The 13,098-nt window shown below is 38.8% G+C and overlaps 1 protein-coding gene across 1 annotated transcript; it reads left to right on the forward strand.

Annotated features, from left to right (window-relative positions):
• The first annotated feature begins 11,790 nt into the window (after nt 1-11,790).
• Nucleotides 11,791-12,735, forward strand: LOC131820621 (olfactory receptor 143-like). Its single transcript, XM_059156308.1, has one exon. It carries the CDS (start codon nt 11,803-11,805, stop codon nt 12,733-12,735), a length of 933 nt encoding a protein of 310 aa, XP_059012291.1. The 5' UTR covers nt 11,791-11,802.
• The last annotated feature ends 363 nt before the right edge of the window (nt 12,736-13,098 follow it).

Raw genomic sequence — 13,098 nt, forward strand, 5'->3', positions numbered from 1 at the left:
AATGATTCTGAAACATACTGTCAGAGAGTAGAAACTTGATTTTTAAAAAGAAGATGGAGTCATAGTCAAAAATGCATATAATTCAACCTGGGAACTCTTAAGGACCAAAACTGGAATTATTTGGAGAACAAAATAAATAATGATACTATTGGATTATAATCCTAAGAACAAAGTAAATATCCATGAATCCATATAAATTTCAAATATATATAGATATACAAAACCCAATGAGGGTATTCTACAACATATCTGACCTACACTCTTCAAAATTGCTATAGTCGTAAAAAAAAAAAAAAAAAAGGCAAAGACTAAGAAATTGTCGCACATCAGAGACTAAGGAGATGTAGTAACTAAATGCAACGTGGCTTCCTAAATTGGATCCAGGAACAGAAATACGGCAGTTGTAGAGAAACTGGTGAAATCCAGGTTAAAAATCAGTATTTTCATTAGCAGTGTTATATTGAAGTTAATTTCTTAGTCCTGTGAAATTCATACTAGGGGGAATCTGCATCAAGAGTATATCCAGGAATCCTCTGCACTATCTTTGTAACTTTTCTATAAATCTACAATTATTTTTAAGTAAAAAGTTATTTACAAAAGCACAAATCCCTCATCCCCAGAAAAATGTAGTATTTGATTTTATGTAAACCTCTTTATATATTTGCAAACATAATTTCTTCCTTTCTATAAATAGGAAAGCACTTCTGTACACATATTTATCTTTTGGGAAGATGAAAAAGAGTCACACTTCTTACTTAGACACAAAATGGGTTTGTGTCATCTTCGTGGGATGTGGTGCCCAACCTTCCACTATAGAATCCAAAAGGTAGAGAAGTTCTGCCTCTGTGTTCCCAGGCCAGCAGGACAGGCACATCGACCTAGACTCAGCCAATCCCATAACTCCTATCTAAGATTTTGGCCTGGAGCAAATAATGCAAATGCAGGGAGATGACTGGGAAACATGCATGTGGGTGCTGCTGTGTCCTGGGGCTGAGTCAGTGGTATGAATAGGGTGGGGACCCTGCAGCCTTGGGATCAACAATGTGGCCACACACTAGTCCTCTGAAATACTGCCTGCCCTTTGGCTGCTGGAGTTGCCTTGATTCAACCTATTCTCCAACTTTGGTTTTACAACTTCAAACCAAATCTCCCAATTCCCAATGTCCTTTCTATTAACTTTTCTTTTGTTTAAAGAAGCTAGAAACATGTTTTTTTTCCAGTTTAATGGAGATGTTATTGACATATGTCACTTTATCTGAGTCATTTTTCTACTGTTTGTCCACATAAAAACCCTGATAAATCTCACGTGTATAAGCCAAAATATAAACTACCCGACAAAACATGTATCTGTCAGATGAGTTAAATGATAAATTATAAATATGACTACACTTTTCAATACAAGATTTTAGGGTGTTTAAATCAACAATTACTGCAATTTGTGTATTCTTCATACTTCTCAAAAGACAAGAATCTAGCTTCCTCTTTGGCAAACAATGTCACTGTTGGCTTTCTCAGTAATAGAATAGGACTTATGAAACAGGTTTCATATAGTAGCAACGCATTTGCTCTCATTTTGGATTTTTCCACCAGAAATTATTAGAAGTAAGGCACACAGACAGTTTACACTTTCTGAAAAAGATGGAAGGTCAGTGGAACTTCCAGCTGTGGCTGAATGAGAAGGTCGGCAAATACAAACTTGGATGGAATTGGCCAAAACAGCAATTCTGGCACTCCGAAAATGAACCAAATCTGAGAACTGGTGATGCTTCAGAAAGTGTGCAACTTTATGTAAGACAATGGGAGTCTGTGATGTTTTGCATAGAGCTCCTCCCAGTAACATGCCCTATTCCCAGCTTGGTAGAGTCAGAGGTTCCGCAAGGTGGGCCATGCCAGGAGGCCTGGAAGCTGAGCTGCCACTGACAAAGGATGCTCACTCCATCCTGAACAGTAGGCAACATCAGTACGCACATCACGGAGCATAGTTGTGGATATGACATGAGTGTGAGGAAAGCAGAGAGAGCCAATGCTTCTACTGGCCTGAGGCTGTGGTTTATTGTAGCAAGGTGGTTAAGGGAGTGACTCTTGAGTTAGACTGTCTGAATTTAAATCCAGGGGGTTTCTGCACTTCCTGTAAGATTTTTAGACCAGTTGTGTAACCTCTTCCAGCCTTGGTATCCGCATTTGTAAGATGTGAATAATTGTCCTATGGGTTAAATGATTTCGTGCATGGAAACTGGTAGAGTACTCACTGGTATGTAGGAAGAGTCTGATAAGTGTTTTGCTCTCCTTCTTGTTCATATTCCCCTATATGTGTATATAGCATGAACCTGTTCCCTACCTGCTTCCTTGACAGTTCTATTTCTGTGTCTCAAGCTAAATGCCCAAGAAAATGCATTCAACATTTTCTTATAATTCCCAGTATTACTCCTCCTCTGATCATCATTTTCTAATTTTTTTTGCCACCACGTAGGCAAGTAATTCACAAAACTATTCAGCTCCTTCTTCTTAATCTAGTCTCCAAATCCCAGAGAATCTATCCCTTTGAAATCGTGCTCTAGCCTTTTTTTCTCAATTACACTAATTGGATAAGGTTCTCTTTCCCTCATGTTTAAGTTACTCCAGTACTTTCCTAATGTGAGTTCCTATGGAATATATAAAAATTTAATCTTTTTATATAAAATTTAATCTCCCTGTCACTGCACAAACACAAACACAAACCTTATCAAACCCTGTCACTGCACAAACACAAACCTTATCTTCCTTGCAGTATGGTTATAAATATAAATTAGGTTAGCTAAATCTTAGCAGTTCTATTATTAAGACTATTTTAAGTGCTATTTACAGATCACACATCAAATATTTGCTTTCGTCGTCTTTCCCTTTTCGTTTCCCTTGAAGCGCATATTTTCAGGTGCTTTCATTTGCTTAATAGTCCATGGGTTTCCCTGATTTATATCCTGCCTCTTCCCCCTCTCAGTACACACAGTTGTAGCTTATATATGTATGTATCATGTGGGATGTTAGCTGGTATTCTAGCAGTTTTCATCTTCTTTCCAAGAAACTTATGATCCACTCTACTGCTAATGGGATGCCCTCTTTACTTTGTTGAAAAGCTAACATTGTGAGATCCCTCTTTATTATCTTTCTGGAAATTGTCTTCACCTCTTAACGGTGTTAGGTCCCCTGTTGCCTGCATTCTCTATCATCCTGTTTCTTGATTTCCCTCCTCATTTTTGAAAATGAACTTTATTTTTTAGAGTAGTTCTTAGATTTATAGAAAAATTGAGGACGTGTTACAGAGAATGTCCATATACCCATAGTTTCCCCTATTAGTAGCATCTTCCAGTGCATTTGTTGCAATTTAAGAAGTATATATTGTTATATTATCATTAAGTAAAGTCCATACTGTTTTTCCTTAGTGTTTAACTTGTTCAGATCCAGGATCTCATCAAGGTCATGACACCACATTTACTTGTCATGTTGCCTTAGGTTCCTCATCACTGTCAGTTTTCTTCCTCATTTTGATGGAGCAACTACTCCATTATTTCCTTAGAAAGGGTACATGGATTGAAAATTTAAAGACACTGAATTTCTGAATTGCTTTTATTTTATTGGCAGTTTAATGGGGAATACAATTCTAGTTTAAAAGCTGCTTTTTCTCGAATTTTGAAGGCACTGAACCACTGTTTATTTGGATTGCATTGAATCTATAGATCACTTTTAGGGGAGTGGACATGTTAACCGCATTGAATCTTCCAATCCTTGAGCATGATGTATCTCTCATTTATTGAAATCTTTTTTAAATCTTCCTCAGGGCAAGGTTTTGAAGTTTTCAGTGTAGAGATTTACACATCTTTCATCAAATATATTTCTGACTATTTTAGTTAGGGATCCTATTGTAAATGGTATTTTTATTCATTTATTTAAAAATTAATTTTTGTTAGTTATAAAGAAATGCAATTGATTTATGTTTAATGAGCTTGTATCCTAAGACTTTGCTAAGTCCATTTATTAATTCTTATATTTTGTTTTTGTGGGTTTTTTTAGGATTTTCCTGTATTAACAATCATATTTTTCTGTGAATAATATTTATCTTTTTTTTCCATCACTGACATTTTATTTCATTTTCTTACCCTTCAATAGCTAGACTCTTCACCAAATAGGGAAGAGAGAGAACAATCTTAGCTATTTCCAATCTTATAGGGAGACACTCAGTTTTTACCATTAACTGTGATTTTAGATATAGATATTTTATAAATTCCTTTTGCTGAATTGAGAAGATTTTCTATTTTTCTGACTTCTTAGGATAATTAGTATTTTATCATACGTGGTCATATTGTTTTCTCCTTTATTCTGTTACTGTTATGAATTATATTGAATGATTTTCAGAGTTGAAACCAACTTTGATTTGACCCCCACTTGGTCATAATACATTATCCTTTTTGTAGAACACTGTATTAGATTAGCTATTGTTTTTAAGATTTTATTTATTTATTTGATAGAGAGAGATCACAAGTAGGCAAAGAGAGAGAAGGAAGCAGGCTCCCCGTTGAGTAGAGAGCCCGATGCGGGGCTCGTTCCCAGGACCCTGAGATCATGACCTGAGCCGAAGGCAGCGGCTTAAACCACTGAGCCACCCAGTCGCCCCGATTAGCTAATATTTTTAAATAATGTTTGTACTTATGTTTCTGTGAGAGATTGCTATTTTTTTATGTAATTCTTTTTTTCATATTTTAGAAATTTATGTAATTCTTTGTCTCATTTGAGTATCAGGGTTATGCTGGCCTCATAAAATGTGTTGAGAAGTATTTTCTCTTCATTTATATTTTGAAAGAATTTGCATTAAATTGGCATTATTTCCTCCTTACATGTTTAATAGAGTTAACCAGTGAAACCCCTGGGGTCTGAAAATGTGAGAGAGAGGATGTGTGTGCATGTGTGTTGGTGCATAAAGGATAACTTACATAATTCAATTTGTCTAATAGATGTAGGACTCTTCGTGTAATCTATTTTTACCTAGAAACTCTTAACATTCCTTCAGGTCTTTATTCTCATAAGAAAAACATCTGTGTTTTTATATGGCAAGGTAGTTATTTCCAACAAGGTGTTTGTCTTGAATAACAGCAATAGTCATAATGGTCTTATTTTCAGCAATAGTCCTGATAATTTTTTGAATATTTACTTTTTCTGAGGGAGCACAAATTTAAAGATGACCAATGGTGTTTTTAACAAAACTAAAACCAAAATAATATTTCTGAATTCTCTGAGAAGTGGACCATCTCCAAATCAATACAATACAGCTCTTGAACATATGTAGGATTTCAAAGATGATAGTTCTGAGAGGACTTCTAAGAAGCTGAAGAAAATGGCATCTTCTTAGATGTGCACCTCCCAATATGTCTGGTAAAAATAACATAAAACAGTAAGAACAAATAAACCCCATAAAAAAAAAATCACAGCATAATCCAAAGGCAGAAAATGCCCAAACTTCAAAATAACTGTAAATTTGAAAAGAAGAAACTCCAGATCCCAGGAAGCAATCTCTCTGCATCCTGCTCCGCTTCAGGTTTTTACAACAGGTAAGAGCAAGTGGGAAAAAATCAGGGAAGAGGGAGGAGGGCAGTTGTGATGGATATAATTTGATCTACAACCATAGTGAGAAAGAGTAAGTGTGCACCAACTATGAGAGAGAAAAAAATGTGCCGAGATAGATCAAAGCAAGATGTACAGGAAAGGAATGCAGATACGGAATTGGAAGGGGCACCTCTTGGTACCTCGAAAGAAGAAAAAAAAGAAAGGTTTGTGTTTGAACCATGGCTCTAGAGAGGCCTGTGTCAGATAGTTGTGAAGATTATAAAAGAATTAATAAAAATAAATAATAATTTTATTATTATATAAGAAGTTAATAAAAGAATTTAGTATTGTGACTAGCACCACTTATCTATGAGTTGTACAATTGTTAGTTTCTTTTATTGCTTCTCCAATTAAGCCGAGAAAACCAAGATCTGTATCTAATTCCTTTTTGTGCTCAGAGTGCCTTGCAACTTAAATCCTCTAAGAGATGTTGCTTGAATGAAATGAATCAGTAAAAGCTCCAAAGTAATCAGATAACTTGTTTGTGGAGTTTAAACCTCAGGGACAGTATCCCTCTCTAAGCCGAGGCACAGGTGTTTTTTGCCAGTGGAATTATGACTTTGTATACTCTCAGACATCACCTTAGAGATTCAGCAATAGGGTTTCTGATTAGACATAGCAGATTGAGCCCAGGTATTTAACCACTCTTACTTTCTGAAAGCCCACTAGAATGACTATAAAGGCATTAGAAGTCAGGAGCACAAGTATGTTACCTAAACCCTAAACCACTGGGACAAAGAAAACAGTTGGGGAAGAAGAGTGGGAAGAAATTTGGAAAGCTGGAAAGCAGAAAAATGATTAGTAACTGACTCAGTCTCCAGGAAGCTCAGTTCTAAGCTACGTGGTAGAAGCAAATATGACACGCTTCCTCATCTCCTGTATGCTCAGTCATTTGGTGGCACAAATCACCGCTGAAAGTAGAAGTGAAGGAAAAGCTAAAAACAGGAGAGCTCCATGAAAGTCTTTAAAAAAAAAAAGACCCACCACCCTCGCCCTGGGTAAATGCTTCCCCTGAAGCAGAAGACTGGAGATTGTTCTATATTAAGTGTAGAATGGAGGATCTCTGGAAGGAAGGCACTTGAGTGTGGTCATACTATACTAAAAACAAGAGAAAGAGTTGAAAGTTCACATATTGAATATTATCATTTAAATATGAATATAAAACAAAGACACTTTCAGACATCAAGATGGGGTCAAGACCTGCAAGATGGAAGAAGGCCAGCTATCCAAACACTCTTTTAATCTTCTTCCTGGTCACAAGACTAGACTATATTTCCCAGCTTCCCTGTCAGTTATGTACAACCTGGTGACTGAGTTCTTACAGAATGAAATAAAAACAAAATCTAAGTGTGCTAGTTCTAATCCCACAAAAACTTCACTTTCATAATCTCTCATGATGTTTCCTCTTTGGCCAACTTGATGTAAAAGAGTAAGTGTTGAAGGTGACAGAGCTACAAGAAGGATGTTAGGTCCAAATTTATTATTTTTAGGAAGCAGTCTATGATTTAGGAGCCATGTCTTGGACTTCCAATGAGTGAGATAGAAACTTACTGTATTTTAATTATGTATATTTGATTTTGAACACTTAAGTTTTGTGAGTATTGAAAGATGATTTAAGCAATTAGGGGAGAGTGTTGAGATTAATTCATTGTAAGAACATAGAAGTTGAACCAACAAAAAGCCCAGACCATTATTTTCTGTAGCGAGAAGGATTGCAAAGGAAAAGTAATCAGTATATCTCACTACTTAGGTATGCAGAGCATGGGGGCACCTGGGTGGCTCAGTCAGTTAAGTGTCTGCCTTCGGCTCAGGTCATGATCCCAGAGTCCTGGAATTGAGCCCCTCATCAGGCTCCCTGCTCAGCAGGAAGCCTGCTTCTCCCTCTCTCTCAGCAACACCCCCCAGCTCTTGTGTGTGCTTGAGTGCTCTCTCTCTCAAATAAATAAATAAACATCTTTTTTATTTTTTAAAAAAAGATGTTTATTTATTTTGGAAAGAGAGAGAGAATACAAATGGGGTGAGAGCAGAGGAAGAAGCAGACTCTCCAGTGAGCAGGGAACCCAAAGCAGAGTTCAATCCCAGGACTCCAAGATCATGACCTGAGCCAAAGGCAGACGCTTAATAGACTGAGCCACCCAGGTGCCCCAATAAAATCTTTGGGGGAAAAAAAAGGTATGCAGAGCATGTATATCTTTATAAATCATGTAAACACTGAATATTGATTTAACTTAAAAAAAAAAACTGTATTGGGAGGATGGAAACACTGGGAAGTATATTTGTGATGGTGGAAGGCGAAAACTGGCTAAGTTTCATTTCCCAAACTTAAAGTCAATTGACAAGACCTAATACTGACAAATTGAGAAGTCACTACATATTATTTAAAAATATGGAATTAAAGATGGGAGGGAGGTAGGGAGAGAGAGGATAGGGGAGAAGGAAGGAAGAAATGCGTTCATAGCAGCATGAATAAAAATGAGTAAGATTGAATCCTTGCCCTCTGGGAGTGTGCAGGTCTACAGGTAAGCTTGTTGTGTGTATGGGAGTGTGCACCCGACGCCTGAGCAGCACACGGAGAGAGCACTTCAGGTACTGAGAGTGGGGACAGGGGAAGAGATCCGAAGGGATGCTCCATCAGAAATGAGGACAGGACTGAGTCTTGAAGAATGAATATGTGGTATCCAAATGAGGACGAAGGGAGCAGGTATTTCAGGCAGATGAATCAACATGGAGCCAAGCAATCATCAGAATGTATGAGAGGTGAGGGTATGGAGAGAGTGGTTGGGTTATGGACATGGGGAAGGGTATATGATATGGTGAGTGCTGTGAAATGTGTAAGCCTGATGATTCACAGACCTGTACCCCTCAGGCAAATAATACATTATATGTTAGCAAAAATTTTTTTTAAAAATGTATGAGAGGAACTTCAGTCTCTTCAAAGACTGGAGACATGGGGGATAGCACTGTGGGTGCAGTTCAGAAGCAAACTCTAGAGAGCTTTCTTTGACCAACTGAGTGGTTTGCACTTGTGCTGGGAGAGAAGCAGAGGGATATAGGGAAGGGAATGATACATTCTCTATAGGTAATTCTATATAAAATGTGTGAATAGATTTCAGAGAAAATGGTTGTGGACAGCAGAATTCTAAAACATGACTCCTCAGTGATCTTCTCCCTTGTATAATCCTCTCTCCTCTGAGTGTGAGGAGAACCTGTGAGGTATCACTCGAGTGACTGTGCTATGTTATATGGTATAGCTGACCTTAAATTAGGGAGGTTATCAGAGCAGGCCAAATCCAATCACACAAGCATTTTAAAGGCAGAGAATTTTTTCTCAAGCTTGTGGTAGAAGGGGATAGTCGGAGAGTCAAAGCCCAAGATGGATTCATGGGTTGTTTATTGCTAGATTGAAGACAGGAGGACTATACAAAGGAATGCAGGAAGCGTGTAGAAGCTGAGAGTGACCCGTAGTGGATAGCCAGCAGGGGACTGGAGACCGACCTCAAGGAACTGAATTCTGCCAACAACCTGAATGACCTTGGAAACACATTCCTCCCCCAGAGCCTCCAGAAGGAAATGCAGGCCTGCCCACACCCTGATTTCAGTGTGGGCAGAGAATCCAGCATGACATTCTGTACCAGACTTCTAACCTGCAGAACTATGACTAATAAATGGGTGTTCTTTTAAGACATTAAGTTTATGGTAGTTTATTACACAACAATAAAAAACTAATGTAATGGGTGATGGTAGGACCCCAGGTTAAGAAAGCTTTTAAAGTATTCCAAACTTGAGGCAAAGGAACTTTATCAAAGGCAGTACAGTGAAGAGGAAGGGTAAGAAACCAGGGACTTTAAGGAAATAGAATTACGTAAACTTTGAAGAACAGATGCTAATTGTTAGTTGGAAGGAGGAGCCCCGAATGACAACCCATTTCTAGATTAGCTCATGAGTTTAAGGATGGTGCCATTAACTTAGAAAAGAATAGCAAGAAGAGAAATAGTTCTGGGGCCACAAGGAGATGCTGAATTCAATTGGGTAGGGATGTCTAGTAAACAGCTGGGTACAGAATTAGGAACGTGGGGAAGAGGTCCCTATGTAGATATAGATAAGGGTAAAGATGAAGGAAACCTAATACTTAGCACTTAGCATATACCAAGAAGTGTGCTAAATGTGCTGGAGATTGAGGCATTTAATCCTCAAAGCAATCTAAGAAAGTAGGAACTATTATTAAACTTATAATGTAGATGAAGTAAAATACAGTCAGAGTGATTAAGTAATTTGTCCAAGATCACACACATAAGTAAGCAGAGGATTTTGAATTCAAGTCTGATTAATTTGACTCCAGATTTCATTCTGTTTTTAAAGATTTTATTTATTTATTTGAGAGAGAAAGAGAGAACAAGATGGGGGGAAAGCGGAGGGCGTGAGAATGGGAGAGAGAATCTCTCAACCATACTCTGCACTGAGTGCAGAACCCAGTGCAGGGCTCGATCTCACAACCTGAAATTATGACTTGAGCTGAAACAAAGAGGTGGATACTGAACCAACGGAGCCACCCAGGCACCCTCTAGAGTGGGGTTATTCTTTTAATATTTCTCTATTATACTTTTCTATAGATATGAAACACACAAAAAGATGGATAATATAAAGTTATGACATAATTCTATACCAATCGCAAAACAATGAAAAAAAATATTATTGGCAATGGCAATGGCTCTGCCCCTGAACACTCCTCTTTCTTAATGCAGCATGAACTCTAGGATAAGTAGGAGCACAAAGGAGTCTACTCCCTCCCTGCACAGAAGATCCAAAATTTTTAATGTGAACTGATGCTTGGAGAACATTGAGTCCCAAGGGAACTAATGTTAACTTATTGACAAAGGATGTAAACACAGGCTCAGTAATTTCTTCCCTCAGGAGCCTGATTAAACTTTGATGCTAAATGAGCCTTGTTTTCCAAGCTTCTGAAAAAGTTGCCGAGATCCACAGAGAATAAGATAAATTCATAAGGGCGCCTGGGTGGCTCAGTGGGTTAAGCCGCTGCCTTCGGCTCAGGTCATGATCTCAGGGTCCTGGGATCAAGTCCCGCATCGGGCTCTCTGCTCGGCAGGGAGCCTGCTTCCTCCTCTCTCTCTCTCTGCCTGTGTCTCTGCCTACTTGTGATCTCTCTCTGTCAAATAAATGAATAGAATCTTTAAAAAAAAAAAAAAAAAAAAAAAAAAAGATAAATTCATAATATTAGCCTGCTGATGGTTTGGAGACATTAAGTTGATGCATTTGCCTTGCCCTGAAGATATTTTCTGCAAATCCACAAACAGAAGGGATGTTGGCTTCTCCATTTTCAGGGCCTTTGTCTTCTTCAGGACAGTGAAGGGAAAAGAACACTTTGGGGTCTGGCAGTAGTGAGGTCTCCAGGCAAAAGGAAGTTGGGCAACTGAGTCCTTCTGTTCTGATGTTTTCATTCCCACGGCTACAGCAGGGGAGAGGTGTAGGGAGGCCACTTGTCCTTCCTAAACAATTCATTGTGATTTTGAGGTAAGACTGGATAAAGGGAATGGGCAGAAGTTCATAACAATAGGGGAATTCAAATTCCTCTAGTTAAAACATGTGATCTTGGACAAGTTACTTAATCTCGCTGAACCTTTTTATTTCTTAGCACTTTCACTAAGCCGGGTACTGAGTTTCTGAAAGGGGAGTGGGAGAGAGTGGGTCAGACAGTGGGTGCAGTGGGTATCACAGTGACTTTACTGTCTCGGAGCTCTAGGGATTTTCATAGGAAGTGGTCCCAAGTACAACTTCGGCTCCTTGGTTCTCTATCTGTATGACCTTGACCAGCCCATTCATCTCTTCAAGATACTGCTTCCTTATCTCTCACATGTGATCATCACTTTTGGTGTCCATGCTAGAAGTCTTCATCCTGGATTATGTTAGACCAGGGGAGGTGAGGAGATCTGAAAACTGAGATCTGAAAACATGGAAGAAAAGGACAGCAAGAGAAGAAAGTTAAAGATGGAAAGTCCTTGCCCTGACTCTCCTTCCAGGTCGCTGTCCCAACAGCCGCACCTGAGCCTCTTCCTCTAGAAGGCCTTACTCTAGAAGCAAAGGATCTGAGCTCCTTCCTGATGTCCCTTCCTTCCTTCTCTCATTTCCTCATAGATCACAGCCCTGCAGATAATGGCTACGGAAAATGGCTCTTCAGTGATGGAGTTCATTCTGGTAGGACTAACAGATCAGTCTCAACTTCAGTTACCCCTTTTCTTTCTCTTCTTCCTGAACTATGTTGTCACTGTGGTAGGGAATCTGAGCTTAATTACTCTAATTTGCCTGAATTCTCACTTGCATACTCCCATGTACTTTTTTATCTTCAACTTATCTTTCATAGATCTCTGCCACTCCTTGATCATTACTCCTAAAATGCTGATGAACTTTGTATCAGAGCAGAATATCATCTCCTTTACAGAATGCATGACTCAGCTGTTTTTTTTCTGTTTCTTTGTCCATTCTGAGTGCTATGTGTTGACAGCCATGGCCTATGATCGCTATGTGGCCATCTGTAAACCCCTGCTGTACACAATTACCATGTCTCCTCAGGTCTGTTCTCTGCTGATGTTTGGCTCTTATGTGATGGGGTTAGCTGGTGCCATGATCCACACAGGGGACATGGTCAGATTGTCCTTTTGTGATTTGAACACCATCAGCCATTACATGTGTGACATCTTCCCCCTCCTCCAGCTCTCCTGCAGCAACACCTTTGCCAGTGAGCTGGTAGAGTCCATTGTTGTAAGCACAGTGGTCATAATATCCAGTTTCATTATTTTCATTTCATATGCTCTAATCCTGTCCAGTGTCTTCCATGTCTCATCAGCTCAGGGTTGGTCCAAAGCCTTCAGCACCTGTGGCTCCCACATAGTGACTGTTGGTCTGTTCTATGGATCTGGGTTGTTCACACATCTCAAGACCTCTCCTGCTGGTTCTATGGGCCAGGGGAAGTTCTTCTCAGTATTTTACACCAATATAGTACCCATGTTGAACCCTCTCATCTATAGTCTAAGGAACAAAGATGTCAAATGTGCTCTGAAAAAAACGCTGAAGAGAATTGCAAATTAAACAGAACTAATGTTACTGGGTTGTTGGGGTGTATATATGGTGTGTGTGTGTGTGTGTGTGTGTGTGTTTGCTCCCATAATTTTCCTCAGAACAAGGTTTTTCCTTTAAACACTTATTTCTCTGTAAACATGGCAATTAAGCATGCGAACATTGTTAAATCTCATGGTTATTCTCAGCCCCATACTGAACTGAGCTTTATTCATAACAGTATGCTCCAGAGATTCAGCCCAATTCCTACTTCTTTTTTTTATTTAAATCCAATTAGCTAACATTTAGTGCATCATTAGTTTTTGATATAGTGTTCAGTGAGTGATTCATTAGTTGTGTAGAACACCCAATGTTCATCACATCATGTGCCCTTCT

This window comes from Mustela lutreola, chromosome 1 (assembly GCF_030435805.1).
Source record: "Mustela lutreola isolate mMusLut2 chromosome 1, mMusLut2.pri, whole genome shotgun sequence".
Classification (NCBI taxonomy): Eukaryota; Metazoa; Chordata; class Mammalia; order Carnivora; family Mustelidae; genus Mustela; species Mustela lutreola.